Source organism: Drosophila pseudoobscura, chromosome 4, assembly GCF_009870125.1.
Source record: "Drosophila pseudoobscura strain MV-25-SWS-2005 chromosome 4, UCI_Dpse_MV25, whole genome shotgun sequence".
NCBI classification, from domain to species: Eukaryota; Metazoa; Arthropoda; class Insecta; order Diptera; family Drosophilidae; genus Drosophila; species Drosophila pseudoobscura.
In genome coordinates this window covers 26262908-26285967 of record NC_046681.1, presented here as the reverse complement: position 1 = coordinate 26285967, position 23060 = coordinate 26262908, and the positions used below count along the sequence as shown (strand labels likewise).

Genomic DNA, 23060 nt, shown 5'->3' with positions numbered 1-23060 from the left:
CAACAAAAAAACATTGGCAACGTAAGTGAGTATGAAATGTCACGTCAACCGGAGTTTGGGCACAGGTATACCCTATTTCGTTGATATATACATATGAAGAAGCTGTTTTTCCAAACTGATTTTAAACCGTAATTAATAAAGAAATTTTAGAAATATTCATGCATATGATTATTATCTTGTATTTATATATATCCTTACACCTATTCGTGGTTACTCAATAAAAATCAAGAATAATAATTATTGAATAAAAATAAAGAATAATAATTATAATAATAACTATGCAATAAAAATCAAGAATAATAATTATAACAATAATTATACAATAAAACAAAAAATAAAAATTATTGTACTGTTTATAAAATAATGTTTAAACTGAACAAAGTCGACCACTAAATTTTAGTTCTGTTACATCGTAACTACACATTTGCTACATGGCAATTTGACGTTGTCAGCTGTCAAAATTTACGTTGTCGCTGTCATGTAACCGTTAAGTTACGTCACGTTTTACGTTTTATCCAGCGGTAGCAACATTCTATTTGTATACGTAAATTGTGATACTAAACGGTATCATGTTTCTCCACAGTAGAGCTGGCGAAACATCGATGTTTGCGGACATCGATGTTGTCGATGTTTGGAGAGCAAAAAATCGATGAAACATCGATGTTTTTCAAATAACCTACATATATATGTACTTATATTATATACCGACTAGAAACTATGTACCGTTGTCCCTGCATTTAGGGTCTTATGCTCGGTTTTTGATTCTCTCTACCACATTATATCCACCACTAATTCCCTTTCTCTTATTCAATTACTAATACTCACGTACCTTTCCCGTATTTAGTAATGGTATTTGTACTTGTATTTTGAATGCATGCTTAGTTCTTTTAGTTCTAATTTCCTCGAATATTAGTCTAACAGCTATCATTCCTGCAGCGTTTTTGGCTGAAATGCGCGCGTAACAGCCTTCTGCTGGTGTCAGAAAAACATCGATGTTTGAGAAAAAACATCGATGTCTGCTATGTACACGCGGGTATTTCAAAAACAAATTTTTTTTTTTTTAATTTTGCATTTGCTATTTAAATACAGCTAAAGAGAAAATAAGTTAAGAGTGCCTAAATAATTTGAACATCTCATTGGATTATTATGTGCTGCATTCAACCTCCTCTACCCACCACTCCTCTTTGTACTATGACCTGGTGCCACAAAGTTCATTATCCTGGCCGCTGTTTACTACACACACATGCGCTTTGCGCAGCATGCAGCCGGCTTTCCGTTTTCATTGAGTTTTCATTAATGGAAATTCTCCCTTGAGCCGCTCCAGTCCCCGCCTCGCCCGACGCTTCGTGACGCGGCTTCGTCTTCGCTGCAATGTTCGTGGGAGTCCTTGCAGTTTTAGCCATTCCGTGCTTTCCGTTCCGTTTTTGGGGCCAGTTGCAAGTCGACAGCTGGCCAAGGCACATGGAAAACTCGTCGAGAGGAAATCGCGGCAGCTACAAATAAAAACACACATAGAAGTAAAACCACGACGGGTAGAAATATATTCCCAATTATTAAAGTGAAAAAAAACAAACATTATTTTGGCAGGCAACAAGCGGTATTTAGAGGGGGGTATAGAAAGTAAAATTCTAATGAAAAATGGGCTTGGCTCAGTCCCTTGCTCTTTAACTCGTGAGTGTGTGTGTGTGTGTGTGTGGGCGTCGCATGCCATTAAAATAATTGCACAAATATATCCGGTTATGTTGCTCCGAAAATGCTGTTTGCTCATGGAGCCAGCGACCCCCGACTGGGGAACAAACAAGCAACCATTCCACAATAAAAAAAAATATGTTTTAATTGGTTAGCCAACGCTCCATCCCATCCTTCATAGAGCACCCCCCTCTGACTGTAATTCCGACCCTCCCCTGGGGAGGCACAATGGTGTTAGCCCTTCTAAATTGGCATAAATTCATTTATGGGTCAAACACCCTCTTGAAAGTTACGAAAACCAACAGCACGAAAAAAATCCCCTGCACTCGAGTGTGCCTGTGTGTGTGTGTGTACCTTTGTGTGGACTTCCGGTTGCACTGCACGTAACGGAAATATGCAGTCCCGCGCCCCCAACTCATTCCGGTTGCTGCTATAACAAATTCCAATTTGTGTAAGGTTATTTGTAGTGAAAGAGAAACGGAATGTTGCCCAAAATATCTCAAAATCTCAAAAATAAGTGAGATATTCTAACAAGCTAAATGAACTAAACGTTAAGAATCATTCAAAACGTCCAAACGTGTAATTAAAGCCAAAACAAAGGAATCATGAAAATCCAATGAAAATATTGAAAAGAGATTTGCAATGCTAATTGTTTATAATTAAAACGAAATGTTTTTCATCTTTTTCGCGCCGCTCCTCGAGGGGCACTCGTAAACAACCAAAGCGAAGAAAAAAAGGGGGAACGTTTGACGGAAATTCAAGCGGAACCGAACGTGGTATACTCTTTGCAAGAAGGGGGAGACTTTAATTCCGTGTCATTCCAAATATTTGTTAATAAAATGCCTTCACTTAAAATGGTTTTTATTTCAGGTCCCATTTCAACTCCACTCTCCCTGTAAGCAATTCCAAAACGATCAAACAATCAACAAAATTCTTCAAACATTCCATGCGTTACCCATTCCGTAAATTCTTTAAACAACTCTTCTCATATTTCATTCTATTCTAATCATTCAGAAATCAATGAATTCAGCCATTACTTCATTTCTGTTTTCTTCTAAACATACCCTTGAAATTCCTATTAATTATACGCCCCATCAACCACTTTTCAAGTCCCCTACCCCCTTCTGGCAAGAGTATTTCTCAAACAAAAGAAAAGAAAAAATATGAAAACAAAATCTGATTTCGTGAGAGTTTAAGCAAATGGTATTCGCGCCTCAAAAATCGCTACTCTTCTGTCGATTACAGTTTTTGGCAGGAATCATTTTTCAGAAAACTAAATACAACTGAAAAACGAAAATAATTTTCAACTCACTGTCGCTGTCAACGTCAACGTCGCTGCTAACGTCGCTGCCAACGGAGGTGCACTGGAGGTTCTACGACAGCAAACCCGTTCAATTGCCGCTCTCAAGAGGAAATCTCAACTCAAGGTGAGTCACAAAGTGAGGGGAGGGAGATACAATGATAAGGAGAATCATTATTTGCTTCTTGCCACTTTTTTCATTGTTTGCCCGGTGGCCTTTGACCCGGCCAGGTGGTCGTTCTCCTCCACATCTTGCTGTCGATGACTCTTCAGTGTCGTCCACTTGTCCCAGTTTCTCAATTTCCATGCAGCTCTTTCGTTGGATAGGGGTCGATGGGTGGCATGGGAGAGGGGTTTTCAAGAAGGATAAGGATAAGGAGTGATATTTCTCATCTAATTTGCTGTTTTCTAGAAGTTTAAGGAGTTGCTTGGCACTCGAGAGCTCTTTGATTAGCTCAACGGAAAATAAATGTGAAAAAGAAACAGTTGGAGGACAAGAGAAGCGCATTTTTCTGTAGATGCTTATAAATAATTGTAAGTTTATTGCGATATTCTTACAGGGATAATGGTGAGAATATGCCAAATACCGAAATATCTGAGCAATGTAGGAATGTAATAGATAGAGTGGGGACAAATCGGAGATGATGGAGGGATATCATTCAGGGAATTAGAGGGAATACTAGGAATAAAGAAAGAAATAGATAATTTTATGATAATATGGGATGTATAGAAATGTAAGAGTGTCCTTCGCGTTTAATTTAAACTTCTTGTGTCCATATTAATCATCTAACGGTTTGACCAACAAAAGAGTTTAAGATCTCCTTAAATGAAAAATCCAACGTTAATACTCTTAATATCTTGTGTGAAAATGTCTGAAGTCTTGTCTCTACTCTTCAAGTTACAATAGATATACTAACCTCATTGAATAGCCGTCTGGCAGGTGATTGGTGTCTTCGTAAATGCCAAGGTAGGGTCGGGCGTGCTCCCAATATTTCAAAAGAATCACAATCAAAAGAAAAGAATCAGAATAAAGATTTTGTTTGATTGGTTTTTGAGCAAACATTTTGTATATCCCTTTATTTATGATTCACATTATTTTAACAGTCATATGTACATATGTCTGTAAATCTTCATGACCATCGAACTTTATCCACCTGCACTTTCTTTCAGCTTTCTTCAGAAAGCGTGCTTTTACCTTTCGTGTATTTTCAACAAAATTTAACCGTAAAAACTTGTTAACCTACTTTTTTGATGCAATGGTGTGTGTCTGTGTGAGGGTGCTAGTGTATGCATGTGTGTGTTTGTGTCATGCACACAGTTGCAGTTCAACTGTTGTTAAGCGCCCCTGCTCCCCGCTCGAGGTCTGCGTTGCATGCAAATAAATGCAAGAAACACAAATACAAATACGAACACAGGCAAGAAATTTGATTCATTTGCCTTTGCATGTTGCGCCCTCAACGGAAGCGGACACACACACACACATTCAGAAGACGCACACAAAGGACCAAATACATATAACAATCCGCACATAAAGGATTGAGCGCAGGGACAGGGAAACAGCTAAACAGCTGTTAGGCAAAAACAAAACATCAACACGAAAGGAAGCTTTACTTTGAAGGCCGAAGATTTTGTTACCCTTTAAGGTAGTAGATTGTTTTTTGCTGGATAAATGATATAGTTATTCGATGTGAATCAACTTTGGAGACACAGAAAACTTTGCAGGCCAAAAACTGTTATATACGGCTCCAATAGAAGATCTCCTAACCCCTGAAATGCATTCTCCTAGGCAGTGCCAAACATAGAGTAAGAATCAGCATATCCTTTTGGCAAAGGGCTTAATGAAAGGGTTGAAACATGTGGCAAAAAAGTGGTGGCACGAAGAGTGGTGGCGGTGGCATGGCAAAGGGGTGCCTTGGGGTCACCGCCGACCGAGTGCAGTGCCCTCAATTAGAAGGCGCTCAAGGACAGCGGCAAACAGCTGCAACAGCAACGGCAACAGAAAACACCAACAGCAACAACATCTGGTCGCTAAGTTCGCGTTTAATTGCTAGGAACACGGCGTATACGTAATGCCGACCTGCATTTCCATATGAAAATTGGGTGCGTGTGTGTGTGTGTGTGTGTGGGGGTGGGGTGGGGGCCTTTTCTTGCATTGAATTTTGATTTGTATGGTCGCCGTCCTACACTTTGAACTTTTCCCTTTTCTCAAGCAGCTTGCGTTTGGCCTTCTCCTCCACACAGGGGGGAGAGATGGTAGGTGGCAGTATGGAGGAGCAGCAGCAGCAGCAGAGTGGGGAGAAATAGTGAAGGGGGCGTGACGCGTCGAGAGGCGGCGCCAAGTAGTTGCCGTTGCCTTGGGTTGCATCCTCTCAGCCTCATCTTCAGACTCAAGTTACTGCCGCAAACAAAAACAAAAACACGAAAAGAACGAAAACAAACTTGGAAAAATCTGAAAATCTCTATTGCTTTCGCATTGGGGTCTTCTTTGCATACCCTTTTGCCCGATGCAGATTGGGAATGAGTATCATATTATGTTGGACAATAGAGATTTCTTCAGCTTTAAGGAATGAGAAGCCTTTGATGTGTAAGGTATAATTTTTGCATAATTTTCCTTTAACTTTCTGCAACTTCTTAGGGCTTTTCAGTATGGTATAGCTCTACATACTTAATCTTAGTCTTATCTTAATTTAATACTTAAGTTCTTCGACTCTAATTTTTAACCTTTCCTAATGTATCCTTACTTCATTCGACGCATAGAGTACCATAAAAAGCCCATTGCATTTTTGCAACGCTTGGAATGCCGCCTTTCTCTCTTTTCTTCTCCCGCTGACCCTCTAACCATCTCTATCTATCTATCTCTCTTTCTCTCTACATTTTGCTCTGCCTACCTGTTTCTGTGTCGAGTGTTGCAATTTGTGCAATGTTTGTCCGGAATCCTCCTGCTTTCAGCTGCTGTTACTGTTGTTTTTGCTGGCTGTCCTCGACGTTGTCTTTGCCTGCTGCACGAGCCAAGGACACGCATTTTATGTCTGTATTTGTAGCTGTATCTGTGTGTGTGTGTGAATGTCTGTGCGTTGGGACCAGAGGAGCCACAAGTCGTTGGCGTTGTTGCCCGCAACAAGGACACTCGAGGCATGCATGCCAGATTTATGCCATTCTGCTTCTCCTCCCCATTCACGGCTCCACCTGGGGCCTGCCACTGCATCTGCTTTCAGCTGCCGAGTGCATCAGCATCGGCAGACCCCAAAAGCAGCCCCCAACATCAGCCGGATGTGCGAGACCTTCGCTGGAGGTGAAGCGACAAACCTGAACCTGAAGCTCGACAGGAAATTAGTGCGCGCGAATGGGAGGGTAACGACGTAGTGTCTTCCCTATCCGCCTACGGATATGTCTGGGCCTTAAAGAGTGTACTGGTGGAGAGATTAGGTAATGGCTGACTTTGATCATTTATTATGCAATATTTGAACAGGAGGGAGTTCGAGTATCTGGCCACAATCAGCATCAGTTTTAATAACTTCTGTGTAAAACCTTACAACCTTCCATACAAATCGGATTTTGTTATATGTATATTACCAAAAGAAAAGATGGATCTGCAAGGGTATCTAAGGCTGCTTCTACCACCAAAAGTTATCTTTCCTTCCTGCTTGTGTGTGCGGTTTTTGGATGTGGCTGCTGGTTTGGTCAGGCGTGAAGGCAACAACCAATGTTCAGTGTCTCCCATCCCACATCCTCTGGCACCGCCCCTCTCTCCTGGTAGTTGGTACTGCAATCTTGACATTTAATTATCTGCTGTTTGTTGCTGCCACAGACACTGCCATTGCTCTTGCAACTGCAACTGAGGCTGTCTCTGTTCTTGTTCTTGTTGTTGTTCTCTGTGTGTCAAGGTTTTGGTTTGTTTTTGGCGGCAGGAAGGAACAGCAGCAGGGACAGAGACTGTGGCAGAGCCTGTGGCAGAGTCAGTGGCAGGGACACAGAAAGAGACTGTGGCAGAGACTGGGAGCAAGCCTGGTCTAAGGGTAAGGTGAACCTGCTGTCAAGGTCTGTCGTCTGTTTGGGAAATTCGAGAACATTTCCAAGGCGGAAATCATCAATTTTAAATTTGCAAAATTTTCGATGATAGTGACAGACAGAGACAACGATTTAAATGGAAATCTCAAAGAGGGAAATGGGTTTTAGAGATTGATTTGGATGGGGCAGGGAGTTTGGAGGAATATAACGAGATTATCTCCCAGAGATTGATTGGGAAATTGGTAACCAAAGCAAAAGTAATTTACTAATTAATTTCAATACTAATAAGTAGGATATATTTAAGCGGATTATCTACCGGATTCACCATAGTACATATTACTAGATAAAATGTGCTTGAAAATTGTAAAAGACACCATTTATGAATTGCCAATTCCCTGAACTACCTTAACTAACAAAACTAACTAACTAATATGCATATTTTCTCTCTCTCTCCCTCTCTGTTATTTTCTCCCATCTCAGTTGTCGAAATGGAGCGATGCGAAAACCGGCGAAGAAGGCGAAGGTAAGCAAAACTTGCCAAATCCCTCGTACAAAATTCGCATTACGTATGCGCCACGTACGCGGCAGTTGCACGAAGACAATGTCTTTCCTTGCTGGATTACTTATGCCTTGAATAGCCAAATATCCCATAAATGGGTCAAACAAACTTGGGGGGAATTTTTTAGACTTAAGTTGAACAAATGGCAAGTCCTAAATATCTGTTTAGTGCGGATTTTCATCAATTTTTATGGGCGAAAGAACATTGAACGTTGAATTATGGAAATGGGGATAATAAGATGGAAAAAAGTGGCACATATTTTAAAGGCGAGAAAGAAGATAAACCTTATAGCCCCAACCTTGTTAGGTGGGAGTCATATGGCTTTCAAGGATTAATACTGAAGTGTGGGTAAAACTTATCGTTTTGACTCGTTTTCAGACCAGTCCTTAGCCCACTAAAAGAGCTCATCATTAAGTCAGCTAGTGACAATGGCAAATGAATATTAAATGTACTCCTAACCAGGACAAATCGCAGCTGTTTGAGGTTTGATGTTGGCTAATACGAGTACTCGTACTCGGTTTTCAGGTCAATCAATAGCATTTCGATGGTTCAAGCAGGTGATTAGTATGCCAGCCGTGAAACGAGCAAAATGTCTATGTGTATGTGAGTTAGGGTTGGGTGCAAAATGGCGGCATAGCCGTCGCCATTTTCGCTGTGGTTTCCTGTGCACACGACCTACGACAACCCAAAACGGAATTGTCCTAGGTTAGGTCCTGCGCAGACTCACACCACTGGAGGCACCCATGCGCGCATACATGTATTTTGTATCTGTGTGTCAGACACACATGTATTTAATATTTATGTGTGTGTTCGTCTCGTTGTAGGTTATAGGTGCAATCAATGAAAGTTCAACGCACGTGAAACGAAGGCAACGAAGAAGGCAACCACTTTGCCTTGTCCGAAAGTTCTTTTCTGTGGAAAAGACAGAACATTTCAAAGTTAATTTAAAAATGTAGGGGTTTAACCAAGTTGCTGAATAATGAATGTATCCTTGTATGGCGCTTCTATTGGAGATGGCGTGCAAACACACATATTTATTTAGCTTAGTTTTAGTTATGACTGAAATTGTAATTATTTTCAACGGATTCAACAGTTAATCAACATATCACTTCTTAATAATCTACAGTCTTTATCCTTAAATATCCTTAAGCTTCTTCTGTAAGCATTTATTTCTAAATTTCGTTTTTCATCACATTCAAAGCGTACCTCCTTTAGTCTGTTTAACCATTCTCTACCCACAAGCTATAACTTTCCCCAAAATCAAAAAATATTTAAAAAATGTTTGAACAAATCCTACACGCCACCCACCAGCACCCCCAAAACACTGCCAATGCCAAGTCTAGGGCTCTGCAAACAACGTTGCATATTTTATGGCGCATGTGGGTGTGGATACGAATAAGGTTGGGGGGTTTGAAGGAGCACCCAGGCATGGGGAAAAATATGTTTGGGGCGCAGTGGGCGCTGGGTGCTGAGGGTAGTGGGGGTTACTTTGGGGTGTTGATGTGTGTTAGGCTACCGATGCAGCCAATGTCATTTGAAATTAAATGCCAAAAACTGACAACATCAGCGAACCTCACACAACACCCACACCCACACACGCACACACACATACGCAGACAGGCAGCTTTTGTCACTGTCTGTGTCTGTGTGTGTGTGTGTCAGTGTGCGTGCAGTGCTTTTTAATATGCAAGCAATAATTGACCCAGATTTCTCTTGCCACCCTCTAAAGGAACCCCCCACATCGCGTATACGCCGCGTGTTTGTGTTTGCTTTTGCGCTTTCACTTTTTTCTTTTTGCTTTTTGTATACCCTTCGTAGGGGAATGATGATCTTAAGGAGATGTTTGCAATGCAGAGTTAGCAGAATAACAAGACGGACCAAGCCAGAGGTGTGCTCTGAGCCGTCACTGTTACTGCGGCAAGGGCCGCGGCACTACTAATATATCCGCTGTTCCCAAAAGGATTTAGACTAATTTATTTATTGGTTTTCTCTCAAGGAAACATTTAAAATAATGACTCAAAAAAAAGCAGATCATTTGTCGGTCCCATAGGAAAAATATGACTAAAAATCAAGTCAGATTCTGCAGTTAATCTTAGTTAATTCAATGATTTTCAATATATGCGAAGTTTATTGTGGTGTGAATTATAGTTTATCTCTATAGTTTTCAAAATAGGTATGTCATGACAATGCATCTGTAAGGGTATCCAGCATTTCGACCGAGCATTTGCGAGTTTTTCCGGCGTTTTTGTCTTTTCATTGTTTTCCTTTTGCGTTTGCATTTTACGCTTGGATATTATGATTTCATTTGCGGCTCAGCAAAGGCTATCGAAAATCAGTGCAAATAAGTGTTAATGGCAATTTGATGATTTCCATGGAGTTCTGCCGGGCGTGTGGCCTTGAACAGAGTCTGTCTGCCTGTGTGGAGTGGGGTGGGGTCGGGTGTGGTTGTTCAAGGCCGTACGGGTACTGTGTTAACTCGATTATCTCTGCCAGACATCTCTGCAGAGTGTGGAGGGAGGTGTGCGGCCTGCAGTGGTACTCATGAAATGTAATTCTGTTTACCCACAGAGGACGGAAAAAAGCTACACTTTGTGAGCCCCGCACGAAGGAAATCGGTTCTGGCGCCCATCCTTAATAAGATCAAGAATGGAGCGGATGCCTCGGAGAATGCCGACAAGAAATTGGGCAGCGAGAGCAGTGGCAGTGGCCACATAGCAGTCCAGATCGAGCCGGCCAGGCGTGTCAAGGTGGGTCCAACTGTCTGATCGCTGAAGGCAGCTCCAAATACCTTTCTGTATCCCCACAGCGTCACAGCATCCACGGCATGATGGAGGAGGAGAACACCATCCGACCGCATCAGGAGATCCGACAGCTCACTCTTGAGGAGAAGAAGTTCCTGCTGGCCGTGGAGCGCGGTGACATGGCCGGCACTCGAAGGATGCTGCAGAAGGCACAGGACACGGACTACATCAATGTGAACTGTGTGGATCCGCTGGGACGCACTGCCCTGCTGATGGCCATTGACAACGAGAACCTGGAGATGGTGGAGCTGCTGATCAACTACAATGTGGACACGAAGGATGCCCTGCTGCACTCCATCTCTGAGGAGTTTGTGGAGGCTGTGGAGGTGCTGCTGGACCACGAGAATGTCACCTTCCACAACGAAGGGAATCATGTGAGTGGATCCGACTCGTACCTTATTTTTCGCCTAAAATCACTGAATATACTATTCCCTTTAGAGCTGGGAGTCTGCCTCGGAGGACACATCCACATTTACTCCGGACATCACGCCGCTTATACTGGCTGCCCATCGGGACAATTACGAGATAATCAAGATTCTCCTGGATCGTGGCGCCGTCCTGCCCATGCCCCATGACGTGCGCTGTGGCTGCGATGAGTGCGTCCAATCACGGCAGGAGGACTCTCTTAGGCACTCGCGATCGCGCATCAATGCGTACAGGGCCCTGGCCAGTCCCAGCCTCATAGCACTCTCATCCAAGGATCCTATACTCACGGCCTTCGAGCTGTCCTGGGAGCTGCGGCGTCTCAGTTTCCTCGAGCACGAATTTAAGGTGATTATTGGGTGCACTGCAAGGCTAACCCATAACGATTCTTGATTCCCTTGCAGAATGAATACCAGGAACTGCGTAAGCAGTGCCAGGACTTTGCCACTGCCCTGCTGGACCACACCCGCACCTCCCACGAGCTGGAGATACTGCTTAACCACGATCCCACCGGTCCGATCTACGAACATGGTGAACGGATGCATTTAAATCGCCTCAAGTTGGCCATCAAACTGCGGCAAAAGAAAGTTAGTGAGGCTATACCCCTTTCTCATCTGGGATAATAATCGAATACTCTGCTTGTCCCTACCAGTTTGTGGCCCACTCGAATGTGCAGCAGCTGCTGGCGAGCATTTGGTACGAGGGTCTGCCCGGATTCAGGCGGAAGAATATGGCACTGCAGGCCGTGGATATCATTCGCATTGGGATTATGTTCCCCATATTCTCGCTGGCCTACATCCTGGCCCCTTACTCCGGCATTGGCCAGACCATGCGGAAGCCCTTCATCAAGTTCATCTGCCACAGCGCCTCCTACTTCACCTTTCTCTGTGAGTACTCGTTAAGCGCCGCTCCGCTCCCCTCCCGAAACTCTCAGCAACCAATCCTCCACTTACGATACCATTCCACCTATGCAGTTCTATTGATGCTGGCCTCCCAGCGCATTGAGACCTTCATTGGGGGCTGGTTCTTTGCCGACGACTCGAACATTCTGAACAAGGTGGAGGAGGTGCCCACCAAGCGGGGCGCCAAGCCCACCTTCATCGAGTGGCTCATCCTGTCGTGGGTGAGTGGCCTTATCTGGAGCGAGGTCAAGCAGCTCTGGGACGTGGGTCTGCAGGAGTATCTCAACGATATGTGGAATGTGATCGATTTTGTTACGAATTCCCTGTATGTGGCTACTGTTGCTCTGAGAGTGGTGTCCTTCTTTCAGGTGAGGAATTCTCCATACCAGTCACATTCGATTCAGTTCTGAGGAAAACTCTTCTCTCGCTTTTAGGTGCAAAAGGAGATGATCTACAATTCCCATGCCACCGATCTGCCGCGCGAACGTTGGGATGCCTGGGACCCGATGCTCATATCGGAGGGCCTGTTCAGTGCGGCGAACATTTTTAGTAGCCTCAAACTGGTATACATCTTTTCGGTGAATCCACATTTGGGGCCACTGCAAGTGTCGCTGTCACGCATGGTAATGGACATCATGAAGTTCTTCTTTCTATATGTCCTGGTGCTGTTTGCCTTTGGCAGTGGTCTTAATCAGCTACTATGGTGGGTACACCCAATCATCATCCACCAATCTACCATCTACCATCTATCGATTCTTTCAGGTATTATGCGGATCTGGAAAAGAAACGCTGTCCGGAGGTCTCTCCAAGCAGTGTGCTGCTCAATATGAATGGCACCAATGATCCCAATGCCTGTATTGTATGGCGTAGGTTCTCCAAGTGAGTGCCTCAACATCTCCCTAAAAAGAGGTTCATATAAAGATGAGCTTCACTCTCTACTTTCAGTTTATTTGAGACCACACAAACCCTCTTCTGGGCTGTGTTTGGTTTGATCGATTTGGACAGCTTTGAGCTGGACGGCATCAAGATCTTTACACGCTTTTGGGGCATGCTGATGTTCGGCACCTACTCGGTGATCAATATTGTTGTGCTGCTCAACCTGCTCATAGCCATGATGAATCATTCGTATCAACTGATTTCGGTGGGTAGCTCGAAAAGTGTCCCCTGAGATGGCTCTTCGGATAACTGAAGTTTTCTTTTGCTTATCGCAGGAACGTGCCGATGTGGAGTGGAAGTTTGCTCGGTCTAAGCTCTGGATTAGCTACTTCGAGGAGGGTGGGACATGCCCACCTCCGTTTAATATTATTCCCACTCCAAAGTCCATCTGGTATGCGTGCAAGTGGATGCGACGGGTCTTCTGCAGTGGATCATCGGCAGCTCGTAGGGAACATCTGAAAACGATACGGGTTGGTGGCTTACTCATGGAAGCGTCGGAGTTTATTTGTCTGATCTATCCTTAAATTCCCTCCAGCGCAAGGCTCAACAGGCCAGCGATCGCGATTTTAAGTACCAACAGATCATGCGGAATCTGGTGCGTCGCTATGTGACGGTGGAGCAGAGGAAGGCCGAGTCCCAAGGCGTCACCGAGGACGATGTCAATGAGATCAAACAGGATATATCCGCCTTCCGCTGTGAGCTGGTCGAGATACTGAAGAACAGTGGCATGGACACGAATGTGACGGCCGGACAAGGTGGTGGTAAGACCAAGAAGCTGACTATGAGGATATCACGTCTTTCTCTAAGAGTTCCCTGCTATATTTTCATATTCTGCACCAGGAGGCGGTGGCAAAAAGAATCGCCAGAAGGAGCGCCGCCTGATGAAGGGCTTCAATATCGCACCGCCGGGCTCAACGGGGTCCTTGGCACCCGTGGCGGAGTTTTCCACATCGCTGGACAACTATGACAACCAGCACGAGATTCTCAGCTCAACCATTTCCACTCTCTTCACGCCCAACTTTATGCACAAGCGACAGCAGAGCCAGCAGGCGGGATGTGGGGGCTCCGAGTCCCCCACATCGCCCACACAGGGAACGGCTGCGGTGACGCCCAATGGCCCAGTCACCAAGTACAATAAGTCCGCATTGAAGCCGTACAACAAGCGCATAGCCGGACACAAGAAGCGATGGGGTATTGGGAACTCTATCTTCGAAATTAGAGCAGTTCATTAATGGCCGAAATGTTTTTCCAGGAACCCTCATAGAAGCCGCCAAGGTGGGCAACGTGAGCAAGATGCTGGGACGCTCCAAGTCGGAGGATTCTGTGTGCAATAACTCAAACAATACCACACCAGTGCATGGCCAGTTGCGGGTCACATATGCCCAGAACTCACCTCAGCATGGCTACGGCTACCATGGAGAGTCCACTCCGCCAACGGCAGCAGCCACGCCCACACCAACACCCGCTGCCTCGATCAATCCAACACCCACGCACGTGGGAGTGGGCTCACACTTCTTTCACACAACCAGCGGTGGGTGAACCTTAAGATCGCAAGCATAACCCTCCCTCGCTACATGTTTCTCCTACAGGTCTAACTGCCATTGCTGCGCTGAAGCGCAAGCGCAAAAAGTTCTCCTCCAGCAAGAACATTTGTCCGGTCACAGAATCGGTGGCAGCTGCCACGGCCGCTGCAGAGCTATTGAACGATAAGGTTTGTATTTGCCTATGGATCCTAGAAGCCCATAATTGATGGGCTTTTCTTTGCCAGACCCTTAAGCGTGTGTCCAGCTATCCGGCAGCCACTGCCGAGGGCGGAGTACAGCACAAGGATCCCGCCCAATTGGTGAAACCGCGTCGACACGAGCAGACCCAGAGCCAGCATGATTCGGTGGAGACGTCCACGTTCACGCTGTCCATTGATCCATCCAATACGTCGGTCAACTCAAGGGAGCCCCTGATCAGCACCAGCTGCGTCTCGACCATGGGAGCCGTGGGCTGAGGAAACACGTGGGGGCATTCTCAGCGAATTGAGACGATTATTGTCAGAGATACCAAAGATATAGCAGCTAACTACTTAGATGGCGCACCTGATGCAGATACCTAGAAGCAGAAGCAGAGATGATATGAAGACATAAACAGTCTGGCGCTAAACTAACCAAAACTTAAACCAACACAGCCTAGATCTTAAAATACCTCACACCACGGATATAGCATAGATATCACTTACCAAATATCAAATAAGAAAACTCTATAGCTGTTAGCCAACCCTGGGTTTCAGGGCTGCCACCACATCCCTGCAGCTTACTAACTACTCAGTAACTCTGTAACTGTTCACCAAACCAACAATACCTTTCATAGAGCACCATTTACCGTCATCAGAAGTTCAAAGTATCCTCTTACTCAACACGTTTTCTCAGTGCTGGCATTGTCAGAGATTATCCAACACCAAACCTAAATCATCACCTGAGACTCTACTACTATCTCTCTAGCACCCACACATATCATACGATCGCTTTATAGAGAAACCTTTACAAGAAAACAAAGCCACTCGAGGTCCTGATAGAAATCGAGTTGGAAACAAAGATCCGAAAAAGCCCTTTACCAAATACCGAATACAAATACGAAATACGAATTAAACTAAAACTAAAACTATCCCATATCGATGTTGAACGTTGCCTTAGCATGAAACATATTTTTTATACACATAAGTTTTGGATGAACATTGAATTACCGTATTGTACTCGGAACTGAAGGGAAGCGCGCTGTGTATTTGTTGATTTGAGAGAATGGATTTGAAGCCAAGGATTTGTTGTTCAAGCAAGCAAGCAGTAGAAGTAAATAAATCAAGATACCACAAATTTTATACACCGATTTTAACCAACAACACAGCAAACAATAATCGATATTGCAGTACTACTAAAGTGTATGCATTTTATGGATATGAGATACATTCAAGTGTATCCATATCCATAATCTTCACACACAAAACGATTTTAGCATAGCATACAAATATATAATATACATATACCTAAACTATACCTATATATAGATTACAGATATGAAACCAAATATGAATAATCAAAATTTTTAGATGATTTTTTGCGTTCAAGTAGACAAACACCCACACACGAACAGTACATACATACTATATATGGAATATCAACGAAAACAATAACGAATAATGTCGTATAAAATTTTATATCATTCGATGCAATGAATCAACAGATATATGTACATACATCTAGTAATATAGCAATGCAATGCATCCGAGTACATACATATCTCTGTTGCCTCAAACGAACAAATGCAGGAAGCCGAACCGAATACGAAACAAATGTTAGAATAAATACAAATAATATTGTTATTTGCACGGACAAAATAAAAATAATACGAAATATCTAAACGAAAATAAAAGAAAATACTAAATTTCATCCTTTTTTACGGTTGGTGGAGTTAATTCCTTGGTATGCTTAATGCTTAAAATTCTTTCAAATCAGTTTCTGTACGATATAATACGACGTTAAAATCCGATCAGAGATATGTCGTTTTCCCCTTGAACTGGCTTTTGATCGCTCAGGCATTACAACAACATTTAAAGATATAGTCATACCCTATAGTTCCGTATTTGCTCGTATCATTAGAACTGTTCATACCACAGATGTTCATCCTTTGTGGTGACGGAAGGGGGCGGGCGAAATACACTTGTAACAGTGCAACATCACAGGAGTTTGGATACAAAATTTTGTGGCTCCAGCTATTATAGTCTCTGAGATGGGACTCATCGGGACGGACAGTCAGACATGTTTCGATTGACTCGGCTATTGATGCTGATCAAGAAGATATATACTTTATGTGGTCGGAAACTTTCCCCACAAATCTATACTCATTTTGAGTATCGGGTATGAAAATCGTGTAGCATTGAAAAGTATGGGATATATTGTTTTAGCCTATACTTAAAGTACTCTTACCGAAGTAACGTGGGAAATTATGGGCACCCCGAAGTTTAATGGATAAGATACTGATGGAACTTGTAGTGGATGTATCCTAAATGCAGTCTACATATTTAGGGAAGGGCTAGTGTCACAGCTTCACGAGTGGAGACTCCTCCGACTCCGCTCAAACTCCAGATTCAACATCAGAATCAAGGAATAGCAACTCTTCCTTCATTGGCAGCCGGCTGTAAGATGTCTCAGACACGATTAGGAATATTAAGGCATGTGCTTAACTTTAAATCTCTGAGATGCAGTTTATCTGAGATCCAAGTGTGATTTCTTCCCAAATCAAGGTGAAAGTCAAACCCCACTTCCGGTCATTAACAACACAAGCTCCATGTTTATTATTTGTATATCGCATTTATTTTAAATGTTTCATATATATATATATTTGCAAATAAATTTTATATATATTTTCATATATATATATACATATATGTATATGTATATAAATTTTTTTGTTTCATTTATTTTTGTTGCTGTTGTTGTTGTAATGTTGCGTCGTCGTCCCGTCATTTATATGAGATAAACAAATAAATCGACACATAGGTATATAATTAGAAATATTTTTTCGGCATTCTCTCCGTTTTTCCGCGTTTGTCCCTCATTGTTCATTCTTTTTTTTTTATTTATGTAAAAAACAAAATAATATACATGTATATTGTTGTATTTTTCGTTCATACACACATATATAATATATATTGTAACCATTTACCGTTGTAAACATAGAAACATACATAATTTCCATTTATTTATCATTTGATTCCGATTTAAGTTTATTTATTTATATATATATATATGTATATCTGGTGTTTTTTTTTAACTTGCATCAAGCAAATTTGTATTTTTTACATGAACAAACATTTGTTTTTGTTTTTGTTTTCTTTTTTTTGGGATTTTTGTTTGTGATTTTTTGTAGATAAGATTCCGCTTTGTATAATTCACATTAAATGCTATGGAAAGAAACAATTACATTTATTTTAATTTATTTAATTAGAAAAATAATAATAATTGGAATATAAATCACTTTGCGTTGCATTAATTAGGCTATAAATTTCATATATATTCATATATACTAAATAATTTTTCGTTTTCATTTTCCTCTCGTTTTCCCCATCATCATATACTATACATACATACAATACATATATGTATATGTATATATATTTAAATGTTTTTGTGTAAAAAATATATGTATATTTATTTATGTATATGTATATATTTATATAGATTTTGAAGACCTTTTTGCCCAGTTGGGACTGCCATAGCTGTGGCAAGCCTACAAAACCAATTTTGGATTCAATTTGTTTAGTCGGTTGTGAAAAATGCAACAATTAGCCACGATATAGCAGCCCCAACTGGGCATCTGCCTTGGTTCTCCCTCTTTCCTCCTCTTGTGGTTGTCCTTTGAATATGTATTAAATGTTTATCGTAATAAATTGTGTAATAATTCGTATAAAAAGGTTGTTGGTTTGTGAGAATGAAAAGAAGCGTCTGCCGTTTACATATACATTTATATATCTATGCAAGTGTGTATATATATATATATGCATATATTTTGGGGAAACAATTGTACAGCACGGAAATACTTGTTTGCTGGTAGTCTAATAAATTCATATATTTCGTTTTTAAATCGTTTTGCATTTGCTCTACTATCTTTGCGGCCCCCTATACCACCTTCATTGGAATATTCAGTTTCTTTTCTAGTTGGATGTAGCCTGATACATATATTATTTACAATCCTATGGTGTGTCTGACTTGGTTTCAAAATTCGGATGTGGTTCAAGAATGTATAAGTATTTCTGGGCGCTGGGTGGGGCACGCCACCAAATGCTAGTTTTACACGTCGCCGAGCAAATGCAAATATAGCAAATGTCTTGCCAAAGCTGCCTGCATACGCGCAAAAAATGAACAGTTTGAGAAGCATTTCGGAACAGGTTTGACAAGTACTCGTGAGCCTTACAGAGGGGGGTTTACAAAGTTCTTTATATAGCACATATGGAGATTATTCTTTTGCTTTTACTTTAGCTTTTCCTTTTCTTTCGTTTCGTTTTGTTTTGTGACAATGATTTTAGCAACAACAAATATTACATATACTCGTAAGTAAATACCATTATTGTAACATTTACAAACATTTAGACGAGACGTGTGAATGTATTAGTTTCGTTTTTTTTGTGTACATTTAAATACAGTTTATTGTGTGTTTTTCTTCTAGGTTTTCCTGTTCTTATTCTGCTGGTTGGTTGCTTGTTTTGTTTCTTTAAAATTAGAAAATTTACAATTTGATTTCTTTTGATTTTGTTTATATAAAAAATACATAATTACAACTAATTGTTTGAATCACTTCTTTGAGACATAAAGTGCATTTGTTTTTCTTTTTTTTAGTTTTTTTTTATCATTTTCCTTACTATTCTTTCAGTTTTCGATTTGCATGTCGCGTGTTGCATGTTCCAGTTGGAGGGCGAGGGCGCCTTTAGCCGCGCAGCATGTTGACCAGCATCGCCGCCAGGATGGTGACAAACAGGAATGAAACCACAATGCAGACGGCCTTCTGCTGGTCGGTCAGCCGCTTCCGGTTGCAGTAGAGCGACGTCATCTTGGCCGCAAAGCGACGCAGGGTGCCGCCCTGGCTGGCCAGTCTTGCGGAGATGGCCGTGGAGGAGCTCCCGCTGATGGCACCGACGCCACCGCCGCCGTGCGGATGATGGGCATGGTGCATGTGATGGGAGTGGTGCATATGGTGCGTGTGATGCATGTGGTTGCCGCGCAGAAGGAGATTGGAGCCGGCGCAGCTGGAGCCCGCCGTGGAGGAGCCAGACGAAGCGTTGCCATCTCCGCCGCACGGTTGATGGTGATGATGGTGAAAGTGAGCCATTTCTACAGTCAAAACAGAAATAAATGCAAATTTATGGACAAGTTTTAAGTATTTCCAGACCCGCACTGGGTACTGCTGCCTGCTGCATGGTGGGTGTACATACCACATCTCATTGCGGATTCATTTCCATGATGATGACGCAGTGGATCGCCGCAGGCGTTGAAGCTCGACAGCTCCTGCTGCAGCCGGCCGATGGCGAGGGGATCGGCTCCCACGCCGCTGCAGCCACTGATGGCCGAGGCACTTACGGACCTCAGGTGCAGGCCATTGGTGGAGCCATTGCCCGCCGACAGCTTCCGGCTGCTGCGCTGCGAGTGTGTGGCCGTATTGGGGGACGTGGAGCCATGCAGGTGGTGGCAGGTGGCCGAGCTGGGATCCAGCTCGCTGGGCACCTGATACCGCAGCGGACTCGACGGCTGCCCGTAGAGCAGCTCTCCGCCGGAGGCTATCCGCACGGGACACACGCGGAACTGGTAGCAGGTACCCGCGGCTAGATTGTCGATGGTGAACTTGGTCTCGGGGCCGCGGTACAGCTGACGGTAGTCCTGGTTGGCCAGATTGAGGGGAGCTCCGCTGGCGCTGCCGCTGGAGCTGCTGCTGCGTCCCTTGGGCGTCTCTGTTTCCAGCTCGGCGGCTCCCAGGACCGCGTACTGCAGCTCGTACTCGACACGGTCGTGGAAGGAGTTCTTCGAGTGCTGCCACTCGAGGGTCAGCTGCATGCCCAACTGGCCGGGCAGGTCCATTAGGCACACGCTGTTCTCGTGCACCACACGCGGCGGCTTGATGTTGGCCGGCAGCGTGGCGCTCGTCTCGAACACGTAATCCTCGGAGTAGTCGCCGTCTCCAGCCCTGTCCGTGTGGGCGTAGATGCGGAAGGTGTAGCTGCTGCGCTCCTGCAGCTTGTGCACCTTGCACATGCAATTGGTGCCGGAGTAGACGGCCTGGAACTGCTTCGCCCGGGTCACGTACATCTCCACAAAGTACTTGGTGAAGTCGGCGCCTCCGCCGGCAGCTGCTCCATTGGTCTTGCCGCCCGGTCCGCCCTCGCCCCACTTCAGTTTGATGTAGTTGTGGCCCGCTCCGCTGCACTCGAGCCGCGGTGGAGCTGGTGGCGCCGGCTGCGTGGTCAGCTTTGCATAGGCACTGAATGCTCCGGCTCCGATGGCGTTCACTGCCTGGACGCGGAACTTGTAGCTGGTCTCGGGCATCAGGCCCGTCACTGTGTACCGGGTGCACGCATCCGGTGTGGCAATGGTCCGCTCTCCGTACTCGATGTTGTACGAGCAGATGGGAGAGCCGTGCGCCGCCGGCTGGGTCCAGTTGAGGGTCACCTCCTGGGCGGTGAACTCGTATCCCTGCATTTGGGGTGCGCCGGGCACGGCGGCCGGGGTGCTCACGCTCACCACCTCCGAGGCAGAGCCAGAGCCGGCGGCATTGCTGGCCAGGATGCGGAAGAAGTAGCGTGTGAAGGGCGCGAGGTTCCTCAGTTCGGCACACGTCTGTGCTCCCTGGTAGCAGTTGTGGAACTCCGTGCTGGGTGGCTCTCTCAGGGGCTCCTGGTCCTGGTCCTGCTCCTCGCTGCGCTTCTCTTGGCTGGCACTTTTCAGGATGTAGTTGGTGACTGGAGCTCCGTTCTCGTGGAGCGGCGCCTGCCAGCTCACACTCAGATGGGTGGCCGACTTGACCAGCACTCGCAGCTCCTCAGGCACGCCAGGTGCGGCTGCTGCGGCTGTGAATTTCATCCACTGGGACCAGTTGCCGGCTCCGATGCGATTGATGGCTCGCACTTGCACCTCGTACATGCCGCCCGGCACCAGATCCTGGGCCACGAAGTACGCCTGCTTGCCTCTGTACACGGTGTGAGGTGGCTGCACCTGCTCCAAGCGGCGCATTTGAACCTCAAACTCTAGGATGGGGGCGCCGCCATTGTAGTCCGGCTGGAGGAGCTTCAGGAGGGCTGCATACGGCGAGGGCGGGTCACTGGAGTACGGCGGAGGAGGGGCCGCCGGGGCCACAGCCTCTGTGGTGACATGTCCGATGTCCGAGAACGGACTTTGGCCGGCGGGACCCTCGCAGCAGGCACGCAGCTGATAGGTGGTCCCCGGCTGGAGGCGCTCGCACATGGCCTCCGATTCGGAGCCGCTGTAGATGCGCTCGAAAACGGACCCCGAACTCAGCTCCAGATGGTAGCGAAGTATGCTCGCTCCGCCGGTGTCCGAGGGCGTGTCCCAGCGCGCCTTGAAGTGGGTGCCATGGATCTTGCCCTTGGCACTCGGCTTGCCCGGCCTGCCCGGACGCTCGGCGGCCGTTCGGTAGCTGACCTCTGGCGACCAGGGCGAGACTCCGGCCTCGTTCTCGGATCGGAGACGGAACTGGTAGCTGCTCGCCCGGCGCAGCTGCAGGCACTCGTAGTGGAGATCGGTACCCTTGTAGGTGTTCAGGTAGCCGTGTCCGGACTCTGCATCCTGCAGTTGCAGCAGGAAGTCCCCGTCCTGGGTGCGCCTCTCCCAGAAAAGCTTCAGCGAGCTGGGGCTGCTCGAGTGCAGCTGCGGGGGCTTGGGCGCGGCCGGGGGATTGCCCGCGGTGCTGTAGCTGCTGATGGGCGAGTACGGGGACTTGCCCACCTCGTTGACGGCGGCCAGGCGGAAGCTGTAGACAGTCGTGGCCTGCAGCTTGCTGATCACATAGTGCTTGGCCTTGATCTTGGCCAGTTCCACGAACTTGAGCGGCTGGCCCTTGCCCTCGTCGTACTCCAGCAGATAGTGCTGAATGGTTGCGCCATTCGCAGGCGGTGCAGCCCAGCGCAGATTAATGGAGCTCTTGGTGCGCGACACCAGTTTGGGGGGCAGCGGCGGCTCCGGCTCGCAGGCTGGCGTTCGGAACTCTGTCGGCTCGCTGACGGTGCCCTGCAGCTTCTGGTAGTGGACTTGCAGTCGCACCAGATAGTCCTGTCCCGGCTGCAGATCCTGGACAATGCATTCGTGGGCCTCGCCTCGATAGAGACTCTTGTATTTGCACTGTTTTCCCGAGTCGCTGAGCAGGACCTGGTAGTGCAGCTCGTGCATATTGATGAGCAAGGCATCGGTGATGACGGGCGACTCCCAGATGATCTTCGCTGCCTTCGAGGTCACGTCAATCACCTCGGGCTTCTCAATCGCCGATATTTGCTCCACAATCGTCGACTGGTAGTCTTCCTCATCTTCTCCGGCCAGACTGGAATTGTCTTCGCCATCCTCCGATGTGCCCACCGAACTGGCGCCGCCCACACTGCTGCCCGTTCGCTGGGGCAGGGGCGTGGCTGGTCCTTGCGTGGCATTGGGATTGCCGTTCCGCTGCGTCAGCGGCTGCGGCGGCTGCTGCTGCTGTTGTTGCTGCAGCTGCTGCTGCGCGAGGCGACGCACATGATTGTTGTTGTTGTGCAAGTGGCTGTTGTTGTTCATGTGATGATGATTGTTGAGGTGCGGTGGCAGGGGCAATACACCCACCGGAATGTTGTTGTTGTTGGTGTGATGGCCATTCAGATCGTTGACACCCCTCAGCGAAGGCGAATGTGTGGGCGTGGACAAGGCGGGATC

General features: G+C 45.6%; 2 protein-coding genes across 7 annotated transcripts in view; one reads left to right on the top strand and one right to left on the bottom strand.

Moving 5' to 3' along the window:
• The first annotated feature begins 1269 nt into the window (after nt 1-1269).
• Trpgamma (Transient receptor potential cation channel gamma) lies at nt 1270-16037 on the top strand. Of its 3 annotated transcripts, none has more exons than XM_033380875.1 (17): nt 1270-1517; nt 2935-3116; nt 10125-10303; nt 10363-10731; nt 10796-11128; nt 11185-11367; nt 11433-11667; nt 11755-12050; nt 12117-12385; nt 12445-12561; nt 12628-12823; nt 12894-13088; nt 13154-13379; nt 13459-13809; nt 13871-14149; nt 14208-14329; nt 14387-16037. In XM_033380875.1, the coding sequence occupies exons 4-17, from the start codon at nt 10381-10383 to the stop codon at nt 14615-14617; spliced, it is 3384 nt and encodes a 1127-aa protein (XP_033236766.1). In that variant the 5' UTR covers nt 1270-1517; nt 2935-3116; nt 10125-10303; nt 10363-10380; the 3' UTR covers nt 14618-16037. The 3 variants fall into 3 exon arrangements, with proteins under 3 accessions (XP_033236766.1, XP_033236767.1, XP_033236768.1); XM_033380876.1 differs by having other exon boundaries at nt 1271-1517; nt 13462-13809; XM_033380877.1 differs by lacking the exon at nt 1270-1517 and adding an exon at nt 7478-7520 and having other exon boundaries at nt 2968-3116; nt 14387-14617.
• A 2697-nt stretch (nt 16038-18734) lies between these two features.
• The window catches only part of mtgo (miles to go), a 131064-nt gene continuing 126738 nt past the window's right edge, over nt 18735-23060 (bottom strand). For 2 of the 4 annotated variants that reach the window (XM_033380874.1, XM_015180816.2), the window contains 2 exons: nt 19589-23059; nt 18735-19487 (listed from right to left, as the gene is read on the bottom strand). In XM_033380874.1, coding sequence (XP_033236765.1) covers nt 19084-19487; nt 19589-23059 — 3875 coding nt within the window. In that variant the 3' untranslated portion in view covers nt 18735-19083. The remainder of the gene's footprint in view (nt 19488-19588; nt 23060) is intronic. The other 2 variants (XM_015180817.2, XM_002132799.3) reach the window with 1 other exon arrangement.

Bases quoted from the DNA above. Each gene is read 5' to 3' on its own strand.
- Trpgamma (XM_033380875.1), top strand. From the start codon at position 10,381: ATGATGGAGGAGGAGAACACCATCCGACCGCATCAGGAGATCCGACAG. The intron at 12,051-12,116 runs GTGAGGAATTCT...TCTCGCTTTTAG, and splicing joins GAGTGGTGTCCTTCTTTCAG to GTGCAAAAGGAGATGATCTA. The intron at 13,380-13,458 runs GTAAGACCAAGA...ATTCTGCACCAG, and splicing joins GACGGCCGGACAAGGTGGTG to GAGGCGGTGGCAAAAAGAAT.